The sequence below is a fragment of the Cibotium barometz genome, chromosome 11, assembly GCF_041138505.1.
Source record: "Cibotium barometz isolate CiBa-2024 chromosome 11, ASM4113850v1, whole genome shotgun sequence".
NCBI classification, from domain to species: domain Eukaryota; kingdom Viridiplantae; phylum Streptophyta; class Polypodiopsida; order Cyatheales; family Cibotiaceae; genus Cibotium; species Cibotium barometz.
Window position 1 is genome coordinate 59325232 of NC_141056.1, and position 19357 is coordinate 59344588.

At 44.9% G+C, this 19357-nt stretch overlaps 1 protein-coding gene across 1 annotated transcript; it reads right to left on the bottom strand.

The window, feature by feature from the left end:
• Positions 1-1362: 1362 nt before the first annotated feature.
• On the bottom strand, positions 1363-2894 carry LOC147634395 (putative aquaporin TIP-type). Its single transcript, XM_086805556.1, has 3 exons — positions 2670-2894; positions 1932-2182; positions 1363-1838 (listed from the first exon to the last, which is right to left on the bottom strand). The coding sequence occupies exons 1-3, from the start codon at positions 2800-2802 to the stop codon at positions 1458-1460; spliced, it is 765 nt and encodes a 254-aa protein (XP_086661682.1). The 5' UTR covers positions 2803-2894; the 3' UTR covers positions 1363-1457.
• Positions 2895-19357: the final 16463 nt, after the last annotated feature.

Consider the following 19357-nt stretch of genomic DNA (forward strand, 5'->3'; position numbering starts at 1 on the left):
TACTAGCGTTTCTAGATAGTATTATATTGCATCGTCCTATGAGGGACATGTCAAGATTGTGGATAGGCCATGGGAAAGACGTCGATGCCTCGTGGGGCAATTTTAAAAAAAAATTCCCATCGTTTAAGCGACACTATTTTTTACACACAACACCCGTTTGTCGGTCGTATATGTGATGCCAGTGCACTACTATGGCAACTTGGTTTTAGAAGCTACTTGATGATATGGGTGAGCTGGTAGATAAGGCCGAAGGTATTGGGTACAAAGAAGCTCTGTAAGTTTAGGAGCTTACTTGGAGTGTAGTCTGTGGAGTTGAGCTCGAGGGGGAGTGTGTTAAGATGTCAAGCTCAACTAGTGCTATGGACATTGTGATGACCTGCTTGCGTGAAAGGTTTCGCACTTATGCTACTAGCTGGGTTCGTGAGATTATGGGCGATATGTCACCAATGGTTTTTACTGGGTATGCGACAGCAACCACTTCGGGCGATATGTCACCACCATAATTCTCATGGAAACATGGCCTATGTTTATAAATTTAAGGAGCGAACTGAGCGAGCTCTCCCTGTCTATGGTCATTTTTTTATGTCACGCACTTATATATGCATAGAAGAAACACTGTTGTGCTTTAAATGATTAACTTGATCAAGTACTGATGTTGGTCAACTGCATGTTGTGCAAGGATTGAGTGAGAGGCGGCATGAGCATTTTTCTTACTTATGAAAATCATTCTCAAAATTTTGATGGATGCACTTTCAATAGCGTTCAAATTGTTTTCGTATCAATTTTTTAAAAAAGTGACTAGTCTTTTGTCATTCATTAAAGTCATCTACAGGTATTTCTTTGCAGCAGTACAAACGTTAGGGCAATGCCATCATTTATATAATCCAGCAAACTAGCCATGGTACTACCTACTACAACTGCATCAGTGGAACTAGCAAGGAAATTGATCACACTTTTAGTTGAGTCCCCACCACCACGATGTACCTATATGGATAATGGCAGTCGTGTGATTTACGGGCAGGCCAATGCTCACATAACCCGGTTTCGTAGTGTAATTTTCCCGACTGAAATTTAGAAATCTCGGTTGAAATTCTACGTTACCTTAATTTGGAAGGTTGAAATTTGCGATTTCTAGTGATTTTCAAGTCTAAATCCGGGCTAGTGATTTTCAAGTCTAAATCCGGGCTAGTTAACCCTACACATTGCCTTTAATTTTAAGGGTTGAAAAAAACATTTTGTTTGAGCAGTGGGGCGGGCGAACCTCTGTCATGTGCTCCATGATGGAGCCTGTGCCATTCACTAACCAGTTTAGCATTCTTGTGAGTTTTAAAGGGCCCCGAAAAAACGCGCTCACACACATCATCGTTAAAAGTAGATGCAACCATAGTTATGTTATTCGTATCATCATCATCATCGTCATGAATCATAATAATAATAGATGCAACTAGCAAGCTGTTTTAATAATCGTCGCCAGAGTTGAGGCGCTCATGCGCAGCTGGTGCGGCGATGTACATGAGCTCGTAGACAAGGCCAGCGAGAGCTCCGCCAACGAGCGGGCCCACCCAGTAGACCCAGTGATTCTCCCAATTCCATGCCACCAATGCGGGCCCGAAGGAGCGGGCCGGGTTCATGGACGCCCCGTCGTAGGGCCCACCGCACAGTATGATGGCCGCCACAATCAGCCCTACCGTGAGAGGGGCGGATGCCGACGTGGACTTTGCCCTGGGGTCCACGGCACATGCGTAGATGGTGTAGAGCAAGATGAAGGTGATGACCACCTCCAAAACCACCGCTGCTAGAACCGGCTCGCCGCTACCGAGCGCGTGAACAGGCAAGCTCTGCCAAGAAAATCACCACATCATGTGAACTGGAGCTGATTACGTAATTCGCCCAATCTTAAATTTTGATTAGACTTAATTCCCTTTTCTTACCGATCCATTAGTGACGTATCTGAGCAGCACGCATGCAAGCGCAGCCCCAGCAAGCTGCATTATGATGTACAGTATGCTCTTGAACACGGTAATATAGCCCCCCACGAGAAGACCCACTGTCACAGCGGGGTTGACGTGGCCTCCGGACACGTGGAAGGAGATGGAGATGGCCCCGTAGATTGCGAATCCATGGCAAATGGCCGCAATGAGCAGCCCGACTGGCGTAAGGGTAGAGCTACCGCTGACCTCAACTGCAATCACTCATAAACGCACACGATTAGCTAGATAAGCCATGCTAGATCAATGGGCACGTTCGCCAAACTTTTTTTTTTCACCAACAAGCGCAAGAATTAATTAAGAGAGACAAAATTACAATAACTGGCTGGGATACAGCACTGGGATCCACTGTTCACAGACATAGCAATTACATATCTCAATAATCATTAGCATAGTGCTTCAATTCTGGTTTGCGACAAGGCCACAAAACTGTTGGACTCATCAATCTTCCTTTGGAGCTCATTCAGCTGATTCTGGATGAAGTGATCCAAGTTACTTGGTTGAATTGGTGATTCTGGAAGTATCCCTTACTGGATATATATTAGCATATTAAATTTAATAACATGAAAGACTGCAATCAGGCATCAGATGGCGTAATATTTACTACGTAAAAGCAAAGGTATGATCGACAACGTACTCAGCAATGGTTGTTATGTTCAAAGAAGGGGGAAGAACCCCTACCATAAGCTATGGAGCTGCCCTCTCCAATGAAGACGAAGAAGAAAGTGGCAATGAACTCTGCGAAGCCGGCCTTGAGGGGCTCTGGCTCCAAGAGCTCGGAGTAGCGGCCCACGGCGAAGTTTCTGATAGGCATGGTGATCTTCTACGTCGACGAAATTGTGAAAGCTTAAATAACCTCTTTAATGCCCAACTTTAGGTTATCGCAGATCTCGAGTAATCAAACTCATCTCCGTGACTCCACTTACATCGTGCGCAGACTAGAAAGTCCATCGGTACAAACAAGTGCGTTGGAATCAGTGACAGTTGGATGATTGCCTACAAGCAGGCCCCACACGGAACTCCTACTAGACTACTAACACGACGTCGCACGACGGGACAAGGTCAAAGGATTCCCGCCTCAAGCTATTATCATCTAGCTTTCTGTAGGTATTAGGACGGGAAAACAAGTGCAATTTCCGCGGCTCAAATCGAGAAAACCCCCGGTCGTAATTTCGCATAATAGCCTTAAAGATTCGAAAATTTTGATATTTTAGTTATAAAAAAGGTAATTTTTCTGACTGACGAACCGGAGGTGCTACTTGCTGCGGGTAGCAGCAAGTAGGTAGGGTGCATGTGCTCCCACTGCTGCCTCCTCGATCTCCGGACCTTTTCTTTAATTTGTAAACTTTGAATATATTCTCTCTCACTCTCTCTCTCATAAGTCATGATAACGTGGACGCTAGTTCAGTTGAACAGTTCCCTAATGTAGGCACATGCAATGTGCATATCATCATAAACGTATGTTGCAGTGTGCACGGTGCACCGATGCTATCATTTATGTACATCTATGATGCCCCCACATAAATTTCCTCCATTCCAGAACCTAGTGTAAAAAGCAATGTGATTATTTAAATTTTGAGCTGTGAAAAACATTTTTCCCAACCAATGGAAAAAAGGAAGACATTGAAATTTAGTCGGTTTTTTTAGATCAAAATGATGAGATTTGCTGGTTTTGGAGTACATTGTAGAGAATCCCGCGCCCAAATCCTCCCCGATCAAGCGGAGGAGTGGGAGCAATGCTAGACGATGGGATTCCTCTTCTCACGTGTGAGCCACGCAGCCAGCATGCAAACTGGCTCTCTGTTAGCTGACTTGCCCTATTAGTCCGCAAATGTGGTACCTACCTCTGTGCATGTTAACAATCTCTTTTCTCCCCTCGACTCCTCGCCTAAACTAGGTCTCTGTTCAGATCCCTTTGCAGACTGGCTATGGAGAGCCCAACTGGCCCGTCCCGCAAACTACAACCAAGCGAAAAAGAGGAAGACTAGGGGAGGCTCAAAGACCAAGTTCTACTACCTGAGCGAGATGGAATTGACCTAGTTGAAGGGCATCCTACAAAAGAAACTAGGAGGGGCCAACTGGATGTGAAACCAGCATCACCCAGGTGGAAGAGATGGAGCTACTGGAAAAGAAGATCAACTAGGCGGAAGTGGTAAGATTTTTGTTTCCCTTCCTGTAAGGTTCCTCCCTTCTAAAATGGGGGAAAACACTTAAGATAGTCCACTAAGTCTTCACTTAGAGAAAATTTCCTATTCATCGACACCTTGACCATGTAGAGATTCAAGGATACGATTCATAGGTAAGACCTAGTTCTATCTCGCAGGGGGAGCGTAATCTTCTAAACATCAAATCACCCATAGGGCAATTGAATTGGGCAACTACTAGACTTGATTTCTAGAGGCAACGCTTTTTTCCTCATCTTATACAAGGCACAGCCGCTGGCCTAGTCTTCTAGAATAGAGTTGCCCAAGAACCTATTTATCTAGCGTAGGGCTTTCTCTTAATCTGTTGGAAAGCTACCCGACTAATCGGGTCCACCCGTCCATAGGATAGTACCGTCGGGGCATTCTATCCTCCCACTTTCCACCCTACTCACGCATCAATTTGTTTTCTAATTAATCCTACCACACTGTTTGACATAAATAAACATATTCCTTGATTAAGGTCCTTTTTCACAAGGTTCGTTAAAACAGCCTTTTTACACAATGCAATTATACCAAAGACAAGATATATTTATATAAAAAGTTTATACATGAACCAATTCCATACAAGCCAAACCGGCTCTCTTATTCTTATACTGCCGATGATCTAGAATTCGGCCTTCTAGCCTCTACATGCTGGGAAAAACCCTATGGAACCATACACCTCATCGTCGGCCGTTGGCGAGGACTCAAGCCGGCCTGTCGCCCTCTCAGGCTCCATCGCTCGATCCTCCCGCCCCTCAGAGGGATGTCTGCACACTAGGGTGGGCTTATTTACTGCACTAGCCTGGGCCCTCAGAACTAGGCAGTCTCATAATCTCTCGCCTCAATCGGCGATCCTTATTCTCCCAATGGTATGAGGGATACCTTGGGCCATTCCCAGGCTTTGCTAACGACGCCGCCCGGTTACACAAGCACGGAACGGAGTTAGCCTTGAAGCCAAAAAAACTTGAATTCTAAAGATAACAACTTCAATGCAATTTATTAAATACAGCATTCACAATTCGTGAAGGTAACAATTTCAACGCAATCTATCGAATACAGCATCACATAATTCGTAACTTCATACAATTTTTATGTCGTCATTTTAAAAGGAAAAGATACCATTCATTAACACTAATTTAAGAAAAATCTCTTCTTTTAAAAAATTAACCAAGCTAACCTGGCCACCATTTCCTTGAGGAGCTTGAAAAGGGAGGGCTGGAGCCGCATTGGGAGCATCTTTCCTAATCTCGTTATTGCGCGCTCCTCTTGAGGAAATATTTTAACATCTCCGAGAAGAGGCCATCTTAGACGTCGCCTTGTAGAGCTCACTGCTGCGATCGAAACGCTTCAGTCGGATCTGAATTCTGAGTTTGTTTGCTCACCGTATGAGCAAAAGAGTATGACGCATGAACCCTTTCTTAAGGCAAAAAAACCCTTATTAAAGTCTACGCAAATGGGGGGGGATTGTGACATGTCCTTAAGGGTAAAAACGTGGAGGAGGGTTGAGAGGGCTGCTGTAAGTCTATTCACACGGGGGAGCGGGGGGGGGGGGAGAAGAGTTAAGGACACTGCCTCCTAGGAAGAGGGGAATGGAGGAAAATTGGCCTATCTGAAAAGAGGCAAAGGAGGGGAATGGAGGAAAATTGGCCTATCTGAAAAGAGGCAAAGGAGGGGGTGTGAGAGAGGTGGCTGCAAGGGACAGCTGTACGACAGCAAGTACGCTACGCTGGGACAGACGGCTGTACAATAGGGCATACGCTACACAGAATTGCGTGCTGCCTGTGGAGCACCCCGGGGGATTATATAGCTGAGGGGTATGGGTGCGGGCGCTGCACAAAGCAAGGACGAAAGGACGGTGTACCTTCAAAGGCTATGGATCAGTGGCCTGCATGGGTCCAGGGGGGAAAGATACGGTGTCGGTTGTCCGGGAAAGGAGTGGTACGCATGTACCTTATCTCGTCTGGGGCAGCATGGGTGTCCACGTAGGGGTACGTGTGGACCATACAGTGGGCGGCCGTCCTTTGGTTCTTGGGTGACCATCGTACAGGCATCCTAGTAAGAGTGTACGGACCAAATTTTGGGAGGGACGGGGTATCCAAATTTGGGACACCCGCCTCGATTTGTGTGCCGGACCGCCCCGGGGGAGAAATTTTTTTTGTCCGGGAGGTTCTCCTGGTCGTAGGGGTTCAGACCGTTCGTCAATCGGACGCCCGGTCGTGCATTTATTAAGGTTTAAAGGTCGCCATTTTTTAACTAAAATGACTGAAATTTGCATATAGGCTTGATCCGGTGTCCGTTTTGGATGTTATAAAATCCTATATTAGGGTAAAATCACGCGCAGATTCCAAATTTAGGCTCATAATTTTGAAGATTCTAAGTAGAAATGACTCAAATAATAAAATCATTGATTTTTATACCATAAAAACTCATAATTACATGGACATTTCTTTATTAGTGAAGATTGGTATGTTACATCCTTCCCCCCTTAAAGAAATCGAGATGTCCTCATCTCGTCATGAATTGGGGATAATCCTTTAAGAGTGTAGCTTCATCTTCCCAAGTTGCATCCTCTTCAGGGTAATCTTTCCACTGTACTAGATGTTCTACAAGAGTTCTATTTCGGAGTTGCCTTTCCCTAGAATCTATGATGCTACTGGGCTGTAATTCAAGGACTCCTTGAGTAGGGATTACAACTTGTTCATCATCAAGAATATGATCGAGACTGGGGACATATGGTTTTAACAAACTTACATGAAACACATTATGGACTTTGATATGGACTGGGAGTTGGAGTTTATAGGCACTTTTACCTAGACACTTGATAACTGTATAGGGACACAATACCTAGGGCTGAGCTTCTTATATTTCCCAAGTGATAGAGAACTTCATTTGGGTCGCACTCGTAGAAGAACTCTGTCTCCTTCCTTGAAGATCCTTTCAGACCTCTTGTTGTCAGCATAATGTTTTTGTCGATCTTAGGCAGCTTTAATATCCTTTTGGATTGCCTTGGTTTGTTCCTCCATTTCTTCGAGCATTTTCCTGGATGCCTCAACTCTTATGGTTGGATCAGAGAAATTTAGAGGAGACAAACATTCTTGCCCATAGAGTGCTTTAATGGTGACATTCCTATGCTTTGATGATAAGATGCATTGTAGGCAAATTCTACCAGAGGAAGGTATTGAATCCACCTTCTTGGTTTCCATCCACAATATGCTCTAAGAATGTCTTCAATTACTTAATTGACTCTCTCAGTCTGGCCATCGGTCTCTGGATGATAAGCTGTGCTAAAGCAAAGTTGAGTTCCTAGGGCTTGAAATAAAGACTGCCAGAATTTTGAAGTGAAGTCAGGAAAATCTCTTCTTTAAAAAAATTAACCAAGCTAACTTGGCCACCATTTCCTTGAGGAGCTTGAAAAGGGAGGGCTGGAGCTGCATTCGGAGCATCTTCCCTAATCTCGTTATTGCGCGCTCCTCTTGAGGCAATATTTTGACGTCTCTGAGAAGAGGCCATCTTAGACGTTGCCTTGTAGAGCTCGCTGCTGCGATCGAAACGCTTCAGTCGGATCTGAATTCTGAGTTCGTTTGCTCACCGTATGAGCGAAAGAGTATGACACACGAACCCTTTCTTAAGGCAAAAAAACTCTTATTAAAGTCTACGCAAATGGGGGGGGGGAATTGTGAGATGTCCTTAAGGGTAAAAACGTGGAGGAGGACTGAGAGGGCTGCTGTAAGTGTATTCACACGGGGGGAGAGAGAGAGAGAGAGAGAGAGAGAGAGAGAGAGAGAGAGAGAAGAGTTAAGGACACTGCCTCCTAGCAAGAGGGGAATGGAGGAAAATTGGCCTATCTGAAAAGAGGCAAAGGAGGGGGTGTGAGAGAGGCGGCTGCAAGGGGCAGTTGTACGACAGCAAGTACGCTGCGCTGAGACAGACGGTGGTACAATAGGGCATACGTTACACAAAACTACGTGCTGCCTGTGGAGCACCCCAGGGGTTTATATAGCTGAGGGGTATGGGTGCGGGCACTGCACAAAGCAAGGACGAAAGGATGGTGTACCTTCTCAAAGGCTATGGATCAGTGGCCTGCATGGGTCCAGGGGAAAGGTACAGTGTCGGTTGTCCGGGAAAGGAGTGGTACGCATGTACCTTATCTAGGGCAGCATGGGTGTCCACGTAGGGGTACGTGTGGACCATATAGTGGGCGGCCGTCCTTTGGTTCTTGGGCGGCCATCGTACGGGCATCCTAGTAAGTGTGTACGGACCAAATTTTGGGACGGGGTACCCAAATTTGGGGCGCTCGCCTCGATTTGCGTGCCGGACCGCCCCGAGGGGAGAATTTTTTTTTGTCCGAGAGGTTCTCCTGGTCGTAGGGGTTCAGACCGTTCATCAATCGGACGCCCGGTCGTGCATTTATTAAGGTTTAAAGGTTGCCGTTTTTTAACTAAAATGACTGAAATTTGCGTATAGGCTTGATCTGGTGTCCGTTTTGGATGCTGTAAAATCCTATATTAGGATAAAATCGTGCGCAGATTCCAAATTTGGGCTCAGAATTTGAAGATTCTAAGTAAAAACGACTCAAATAATAAAATCATTGTTTTTTATACCATAAAAACTCATAATTACATGGACATTTCTTTATTAGTGAAGATGGGTATGTTACACTTCCTAATGTCGATTTAGTTCAGGAATGACAAAATATCTACCAAAACAAGGCCCTGATTGGTCTTTATTATGGGCCGAGACCTCTAACCAAGGTTCTCAATGCTTGGATGAGAAAAAATTGAGCTGTTGGTCACAAACCTACCCTCTGCCATGTCTGGGTAGAACAACGCAACCTACCTTTGCATTTACACCCATTAATCAAGCTCCTACTTGAACCAATTGAAAGATTGTTGAGAGTGTGATCAAATATTGACCTACACCCATGTTGGCACCCTCAAGCCCTACTAGAAATAGATATAAGGAAGGATATCCCTAGATCCTTATCTATTAATGTAGGAATGAGTTTCATCTTAGACCAACCATTGGTCTTCAGAAACATCTCGAATACCTGGAACAAAAGACCATTTTATTAGGAATTGTTCCATTAAATTCTCCCCCCTTCTCAACCAAATCCCCCCAGACTGAACTTAAAGAAGATAGTCACGGATTTCAATTTGTTGGGAGGAGAGGTAGAGGCTAACGGTATCTACAAGGCTCTAGAAACTAGCCAAGAAGGAGAAATTACAACATGTTCTCCCCACTCTTGGTTGGCATTTTTGATCTCCTACCCATACAATCAAAGACTCCTCAAGTGAGGAAGATGATGAAGAGGTATCAAGTACACAATTCTAGGAAAGTGACCTCAAGAAAGAGGTAGGCTTCCAAGATGCCTCATTGGTGAACTTGGGTGTTGGCCCAGCACAATCATTGCCAAGAGGGGGGAAAATTCACCTTCTCTAGCTACTATCAAACAGAACATTAGAAACGCACGACACAAAAGTTGAGATGGTTGCCTTCTTTAAGAGGAGACAGTCCCAAGTAGGGGGCATGATCTCCCCTCTTCTCATAGAAAAGAGAACACAAGACTCTGCAAAACTCTCCCAAAAAATCAGAAGACATGAAAGACATGACAATCATTTCTTACAACTCTAAAGGTCTAACTGATTGTAACCGATCTATAATTATAAAAGAATGGATGTTTCAATCAAACATCCATTCTGACATCATGTGTCTGCAAGAAGCTAAAGCCTCGAGTCAAGCTCTGGTTAAAAATCTAGAGCTGATCTCTAAGAAGCACTCGTGGTTCAGCTCCAATCATCTCCTTGGAGGGGAAAAACTTCAACAGGAATATGTCAATCTTTGGATGTCTCTTGTTAAACATCATGAAGTTGATCCTCTTAATAGATGGGTGGCCATTCACTTAGAATTGAAGAACTTTAAATTTGTGCTTATCTTTGTTTATGCTACTAGCCCCTTGGCCTCCCTCATCGGGGGGCAGGCGGGGAGGGGGGTGCAGAGAGCGGGTCACTCAAAAATATGTAAGATAGCACGTAAGTTTAACAAAATAGTTTTTTTCTCTTGTGGATTTACATACATAAGGGGATTTTTAATTAAAATGGTGAAATTTTGGGACATAAGGGATACTTTTATTGTGGCAAGTAACAACCACATCATCACCAAGTTTGGGGGCTTCTTGAATATGTAAAATTACCCCATCATGCTATATATCATTGGAAAGGTCTCAAAGGGTAGGTTCCAAATGTCTAAACTCCTCTCACTTTTGAGTTGATTTGCAAAAATTTCACCATGTACTCACCTTTGAAGAGAGAGAATGTGTAGCAATCCTTAAAGGGCCCAATTTGAGTAGTGGTCTTGTTGGAGGTGGAACTGTTGGTTTTGGTGAACCTCCTCTTTAGCTTTGTATTCCTTGGATGTTCCTTGGCAGCATTGGGTCTTGCCTTGCGAGCTGCTTTAGGTAACCAAATTTGAATTCTAAGTGCTTCCCCCCTTCCATAGCCTTGTGCATATAAGGGAGATGTTGGCACATGCCATCCTTGAGTATTGTCATTGTCATTATTCACCCAAATCATTGGATCTTTTGAGGATGTCTCTATCACAGTAGGGATGGTTTCCACCTTTTGAAATGATGGGAGTGCCGAAGCACTTGATCCTGTAAGGTGAGTAGAATTTACCAACAAGGTGTATTGTCGTGAGTTCCAGTCCATACTGCATCTGGTGGTTCTAATCCATGATCTGCCTAAAACAACATCCACCACTGCTTGGCTCTTGTTAGCAACATAAAAAGTCACGTGCATAGATTGATCCTGAATGGACATATTAGTACAGCACTTGCCTAGGACTGGGGTTTCATCACCAGAGAAACTCTGGAAGTTCAATGATGCATTGGTGAGCAAAGGTTGGCCTAATGATGTCCATGCTTCATAAGATAAACATTGCAGTCGGCTCCCGAATCTATAAGTGCAGATGCTGCAAAGATTGCTCTTTGAGTAGGGATCCTTACTTCAATATGAAAGGGATCTACAAAGTCTTCATCATCATTCAAGTGGATGGCCATGCTGCCTTGCGGCGCTCTCGTGCTAGTGCTACTCTAGCCTTAGCTTCTTCTTTTGCTTGACTTTGTAACAAAGCTTGAGCTTTTTTACGTGTCTGACTAGCATGTATGCGTATCAGCATATCATCTGTTAGAGGTTCTTCATAGCGCTTCAAGCGGCTACCATTGATGAAGTTAGTCATTGGCTCTCCATCTAAGGTTTTCAACCTTACTGCACCACTCGCACTAAGCTCGTTGATCACAAATGGACCAAGTTCTCGTATTTTCAGCTTGCGTTTTTGTTTCTTCAATGTGCAAAGCAACACTAGATCACCTCTCCTGAAGCGACCTTTCTTCACATGCGTATCATGCCAACGCTTTTGGCGTCGTTTTTCAGCATACATGCCAATGACTGCCAATAGCCTGTCTTCATCTAGCCTCTCCAATTCATCGATCTGTGTAGAGAATTCATGATCCGTCCACTCAAGTTGTTTCGCAACTCGAAGTGTAGGTACAATAAATTCTATCGGAAGGATAGCGTCCAATCCAAAAACTAGATTGAAAGGTGTCGTGCCTATGGACGTTTTGTAAGCAATTCGGTAAGCCCATAGAACTGAGTGAAGTTTCTGTTCCCAATCTGTTCTATGTCCCTCAACAATCTTTGTAAGCCCAGTGCAAAGAGTCTTGTTTGTGCTCTCGGCTTAACCATTTGCTTGCGGCGGGTGATAAGGCGCTGACCTCTTATGGATTACCATAAAGTCTTCCAAAAGAAAGGTAATGATTTCATTGATAAAATGCACACCTTGGTCACTCACAATCTCAATAGGTAAACCGTAGCATGTAAACACATGTTCGTATAAAAACTTTGCAGTGGTCCTAACATCATTTTTTACTGTGGCTTTTGCTTCGATCCACTTTGTAAGATAATCTGTGGCTATAATGATATACTCAACATGTGTATAGCGTGTTGGTGGTTTAATCGGTCCCACAAAATCAATTCCCCATTTTGCAAAAGCTCTAACCCCCATAATTGGTCTCAATGGCATGTCCTCATACTTGGTAGGAGGTTTGGCTCTTTGACATTGATCACATCATTTGACATACTCTGTTGCATCATGAAAAAGCATAGGCCACCATAGTCCTGACCATAGTATAAGTTTGGCAGTTGTTTCTCCACAGAAATGTCCACCCCCAACTCCTGAATGTGCATGAGTCAATACGCTAAGGTAGTCACTCTCACAAACACAAGTCCGTAGGTTTCCATCTTTGCCCCTTTTGTACAGCTGGCCTTCAATAATCTGAAAACTCGCTGCTTCTACCTCTATGGCTCTCTTTCTATGCCTAGGCATCTTATCATCCGTATGACCCTGCGTCAAATACTTCACATGCACATGGAAGATTAAATCCTAGTTAGGCATTCGCAAGATTGGAGCACTCGCCAAGGCCTTCTTTAGTAGCTCATATGCACGGTCACAATCTTCGGTCCAAATGAACTCGATGAGAAGCTTGTACAATGGTCGAGCTATCTCAGCGACGAAGAATAAAATAAACCTTCGATAATAACCAACATGGCCCATAAAGCATTGGACTCCCTTATAGTTGGTGGGTGGGGGTAATTCCACAATGACTTGATTTTATTTTTGTCGGTGGAAATCCCATTTTTGGACACTATATGCCCTAGAATAACCCGTGTTTAACCCAGAATTGGCATTTGAAAGGATTCAATGAGATGCGATATAATCTACATCTTTCAAATATTTTTTGTAAACACATCAAGTGCTCATCCCAAGAGGAATGAACACAAAGATCATCTAAGAAGGCTTCACAAAAGTCCCTTAGATATTCCTTAAAGGCTGTGTTTATCAATCGTTGGAATGTTGCAGGTGCATTGGTCAAGCCAAAGGCCATAACGCGAAAGGCAAACACTCCAAACTCCGTTATAAAAGTTGTTTTAGCTTGGTCCTCTATTGCAATTGTGATCTGATTATAACCAGAGTACCCGTCTAAAAAGCTATAAGCCTCCTTGCCTGCAACTCTTTCAAGCACATGTTCAGAATCATTAGGACTTGTTTGGGGTCTTCTTGGGTCCTTTTATTTGGACACTTAGTGAAATGCTTAAAATGCTAATCAAGCTTTGACCAAGCTAGTGGCCTAGGCCTGAAAATGCATTTTTCCTTTTCTACAAAAAAGAAAATAGGCCTAAAGGTAATCTAATCATTAGATCTTCTGTCCTTGGGAAGGAATATGGACCTAACTGCCTTTTTGTCTTGTAGTGAAGTACCTTTCACAAAGAATGTTTGAAAATTTTCGTCACTTTGTTCCCTCCCTTTTTGGAGGTGCTGCAGATCCTACTCTCTCTCTAAAACGCGTTTAGGGTGTTTTACTTGGGTAAGGGCTTCTTTTTCTCTCTCTAGGAGCCATGGCCTGCAGATCTGGACCTCCTACTCCATCATCCTCTCCACCAGCTCTCATGGAAGAGCTCACCGTCCCCTCTTGTGAAGGTACAGATCTACACATCCTTGCAAGCTGAAGCTCTCCATCTCCATCACTAGCAAGCTCTCCATATCTATCATCCTCTCCACCAGCTCTCATGGAAGAGCTCACCATCCCCTCTTGTGAAGGTACAGATCTACACATCCTTGCAAGCTGAAGCTCTCCATCTCCATCACTAGCAAGCTCTCCATATCTATCTCCTCAAGGCCTCCATTTCTCTATATCCATCTGCATCTCCTCCACCTCCATCTCCATCACCATCTCCATTTCTCTATATCCATCTGCATCTCCTCCATCACCATCTCCATCTTCATCTCCTCCATCACCATCCACATTTCCATCCTCCACCTCCATCCTCCATCTCCATCATCTCCATCACCATCCACATTTCCATCTCTGTATCCATCTACATCTCCATCTCCATCACCATCCACATTTCCATCTCTGTATCCATCTACATCTCCATCTCCATTTGCTAGGTACAATGGCTCTACGGGACATCACCAACAAGAAATCAAAGTTTCGCTTGCACGTGGACTTAGACGAGGAGTATGCCACAATGCGAAGTAATCGAACGAAGGGATGTATTCCTGCTGAGGTGCTACGACTTCAAGGTGCAAAAGCCATTGATCTTTGGACTGATGGAAGCATTTATCCCCTTGATCCACAGACTGGTGCACCTCCCCCTTTTCGTAATATCACGCAGGTCATACGCTTCTTGGGTGATGGTTATAATGGTTTCTTAGGGTACTGTCAGAGGCTCTATTCTTTGTACTTGCAGGAACTCTCAAATCAAAATCACCTCAGGAAGCTTCTAAAATTATGCAAGGCAGAAAAGGAAGAATGTGCGTCAACTTTCATGGCCACAAAGGAACATATGCTGGCTTGAGTCAAGGATCTAGAGAAGGAGGATGCAGAGCAGAAGATGAAGCTTGATAAAGGTGTGGAAAGGAGGGATCGAGCTATAGAGAACTATCTCCGTCTTCGAAACTCAACTCGGAACCTTCGTCGACGTGTCGATCATTTCACTCACCTCCCCGTGGGATATAATGCAAGGCAGCGAAAGCGCAAGCCTCTGAGTCTTCTTTCCAAAGATGGGGGGGCTCGCAAGCGACGTGTGCGTCAAACAAGGTAATCACAGCTTCAAAACTAGCATTACATTCGTTTTTCATATAGTTATGTCATTGACTCTGAACTATGTGATGTCCAGGGAATGTGCTAAAGCAATATTAGGTTGTTCCAATACTGAGGAGTCTATCCTTGAGCACATTATTCCAGAGCAAAAAGTAATCAATATGATAACCAATCCATTAAATGGTGCGTTGCGTGACAGGATTCAAAAGTATTTTCTCAAGGAATTCGAGTAGATTGTTAGTCCCATTGACATGCTCACTGTGTGCGACACAGCAGGTATCAGTGATAAGGGATACAGGGCTTTGTATACTTGCATCACAGCACGTCTACGAGGCAAAGGAATGACACGATCTATACTTCCAACACCATACAGTATAGTTATGGTAGGCGGCTACAGATGGGTGGATGGTAGCATGCCAATGTCAAATTCAAAAGATTTTGCTTACAACAAGTTTAACAATGTTTACGTCGAGGTGGAGGCGCTTCAACGAGCTATGATTCAGTTTTATGATATGACATTAGAGGAGACGGACAGGTTGTAAAGGGCCAAAGGGTGGAACGTACAAGTCTGACACTCATGAGCAGGGCATTGAAGCGAAAGAGCTTAGACGGCGAAGATGAAACAGGTGATGCGGAGAATAACTTGCACACAAAGCGACGCAAGCAAGATTACTTTGGAGTGCAGTCTGAAAAGAACATATGGTGGCAGGCGGCATGGACCCTTCCGCACGAGGACCATGACAGTCTGAGGTGGTACTTCACCCGTACAGGTATTCAAGGAGTGATACACAGGCAATCAAATGGTGAAGTCTTGCATGTGCCTGGCAGCACTGGTCACTTTGAAATAGAGTGGCACCTTGGTGGTGATCTCAAGACCCTCAAATGCATGTTGGGAACTAAAAGCGGTGCTAACACTTTGTTTCCATGCATCTTTTGTTGTCATCCAAGGATGCCAAGTGTCGCAGTGGGGAAGGCCAAACAAGCAACCAAGGTGAAAGATCGTAAGCAGGCAAGTGCAAAGGGCTCAAATCAATTACAAAAAGGGAAGGGTATGCACGTCTGGCTCAATGGAATTATGAGCTGCAATCAAAGCAAGGCACCATCTCGCGCAGAGGAGGATGCTACTTGGAACCCTATTCTTTCAATTCCACTGTCGCGAGTACATGTGTGTACCTTGCACGCAAGACTTAGAATTCTGGACAAATTGTTGATGCTCCACATCAAATATGCTTGGAACATGGAGCCAGAGTCACGGCGAGAACAGGGCATCCAAGAGCTTGAAGTTGTTTTATCATCCGTGGGGCTTCACGCAGGTGCTGTCACCCTCTCTAAGGATCGCAAAAACCCATCAAGTACCCAAGATAACCCTAATAAGATATGTATGGGTGGTGCAAAAGCAAGACACCTGCTCTCAAACTATGGTGAGGCTCAAAGCCATACACATTTTGAATTATGGAAGCAGATTTGTGATGTAACAACCTATCGAGGCAATGAGGCGACACTAGGATTGAAGCGTGCACATGTGTGGGAAGCTTGTGATGAGATGATGAGGCTTCTTGAGCGCCCGTATCTTGATGAAGCAGAGATAGCTACATTCAAGACTTCGATTGACAGATTCACATAAGAAATGATCGATGCTTGGGGGGAAACTCATATAACACACTACATGCATATTCTCTATGCGCACAGTTCCTTCTTTCTAGATGAATATGGGTCTCTTGCACTCTGGAGCAACCAAGGCATGGAACGATCACATTACCAAGCCAAGGCGGCCTATTTTAAGAACACGGGTCATGGTGGTGGCAAGGTTCGCAGGAATGCGTTTCAGGAAATGTTCAATTGGTTTTACCGTGCACTTACTGGTAGAAAGGCCCAAAAGCGAGCCGGAAATTTGTCTTTGAGGCGCAAAATCATGAAGGTGTTAGGTGCAAGGCGAAAGAGAAGGGTGCAATGCGTCAATGGCACGTGAAAGAGCGAGGCAATGGCACAGTGGTCGACTAAGAAATGGCCGTGTGTGGTTACCCACCCAATAATTCTTGTTCGCCACTTTTTGGCGCGTTCATTTTGTAAATTGACTTTTTTGTAATTTTGGCCCCCTATAAATATCAATGAGTTTTATAGTCATTTTTAAAAGTCTTGACTTGTGAGCTCTCTCTCTTCCTCTCCCCTTGACTCTCTCGCGCGCTCTCTCTCTCGCTCGTGCACTAATATCTCACGCACATGGAGCCCCCAAATGATCCTCCCTCCAATACGCAGGATGACATTTTCAAAGACCTTGGGCCCTTACCGGTGGCACATAGAACTGCAATCCCAAACATTTACCCACAAGCCCAAGTGGATCTGGAAGCTGAGCGTGTGAGGCTTGAGCGAGAGGCCCAAGAAGCCCAAGAATGCCAAGAAGCGAAGAGATTACACAAAGAAGCAGAGGACATGGAGGCAGCTGAGAGAGCAAGAAAAGAAGCCGAAGAGACGGTCAGAACTCAAGAGGATGAGGCAGCAAAGAAAGCACAGGAGGATGAGGCTGCCAAGAAGGAGGAAGAAGACGAGGCAGTTAGGAAGGCGGAGGCAGATAAGAAGGCTGTAGAAGAAGCTCAGGCCGCCGCAAGCAACAAGAGAAGATTAGCATTCTTTGCTGCGGAGGAGGATTGGCTTAACAGAAAAGCTCACGGATTTGTTGCTGACCTGCGAATGGCCGGATACGAAGATGACACAATTTTGGAAGCGGCTATACAAAGTCTTCGAGCAGAATATACAAAGAGGAGAAATGAAGACACAGTAGAAAGGGAGCACCTGCCGAGCAATAGGATTGTCAATGCAATGCTAGACAGAGTCTTGGCTCGTGCACTTGGTAAAGGAAAGAGAAAACTCTCAGCTGAGGAAGTAGAAAATAAGAGACAGAAGCTTGAACGAGAAGCCAGGGCAGCAAACACACGAAGGCTTCGTGAGGAAAAAGATAGGAAAGATGAAGAGGAGCGAGTAAGGAAGGAGGCAGAGCAGCGAGTAGCTCCGAAGACTCCATCTGCAAAGGCAAAGAAAACTCCAACACCTGCAAAGGCTAAGAAGGGGAAAACCATTCCTAAATGCACAAAACCCCCTTCCGATAACTTCCAAGAGCAGCGACAGAAGTTTAAAAATGACACGCCAGCTTGGACTCGCCACGCGCAAGCACCACCGCCCCCAACAACACAGAAGAAGCAAAGGTGGAGACCAGGGACAGTTGCCCTTAGAGAAATTTGCAAATATCAAAAGACCTGCACACCAATTATTCCAAAGTCACCTTTTGGGCGTCTCGTCAAAGAGATTATCCACGACCAGCGCCGGGATGTCAATCGTGTGCAAGCGGCGGCACTAGGCGCTCTGCAACAAGGTGCCGAGGATATTTTGGTTTCGCTTTTCCAAGACGCGGTTTTGTGCATGGTGCATGCAAAACGTGTCACTTTGAAGCCATCTGATCTTCATCTAGCTAGGCGTATCCGTGGAGAGGAAGCTCTCTTTCACTAGATAGGGGAAGCCTTGTAATGCAACAAACCGTGTTTTGTAATCTCAATTTGATTAATGAAAAACCATGTCTATTTTCAAAAAAGTTATTTTCTATTGCAAGTGATTGTTGTCTTGTCAAGGTAATTGTAGTCTTTTGCATGTAATTGTTGTCGCTATGTACATTCGACCTCATGTGAACGCTCGTCTGCCACCGCCCGTCCGACTTTGGCTCGACTCGACGGGCCGATTTCTCCCGCGTATGGCCCCAGAAGGGTATATCAGCTGTGCAGGGTGCGCCGGGGCCGAGGGGGGGGCCGGTGGTCGCTCCGTGGAGCCTGTGTGCCACGGAGCGACTTTTGGCTGTTTGACCAGCCGAGGGGGGGGGCCGGTGGTCGCTCCGTGGAGCCTGTGTGCCACGGAGCGACTTTTGGCTGTTTGACCTGGTCAAACAGCCAAAAGTCGCTCCGTGGCACACAGGCTCCACGGAGCGACCACCGGCCCCCCCCTCGGCCCCGGCGCACCCCGCACAGCTGATATACCCTTCTGGGGCCATACGCGGGAGAAATCGGCCCGTCGAGTCGAGCCAAAGTCAGACGGGCGGTGGCAGACGAGCGTTCACAAAAATTGATTGAAACATCATAACAGGACACGACAACAACATATAAACACATCAAGAAGATAAAACTTAAAATCAGCTCGAAAAACATCTTGATGTCATTAATTGTTTGATTTTCACAGACGAGCGTTCACAAAAATTGATTGAAACATCATGACAGGACACGACAACAACATATAAACACATCAAGAAGATAAAACTTAAAATCAGCTCGAAAAACATCTTGATGTCATTAATTGTTTGATTTTCACAGAAGGCAAATGAGTACATTGGATCTAGCCAACTCGCTTGATGAGCTTGGTGAAAGCCTCGTGGGTGAGTCTTTACTGATGGTTTGTCACCAATGCGTTCGGCTATCTCTTTGGCATCAGTGATGCCTTGTCCAAGGCTAAGGCCACAAAATCCTAGGAAAGACCCTGCACCTTTATCA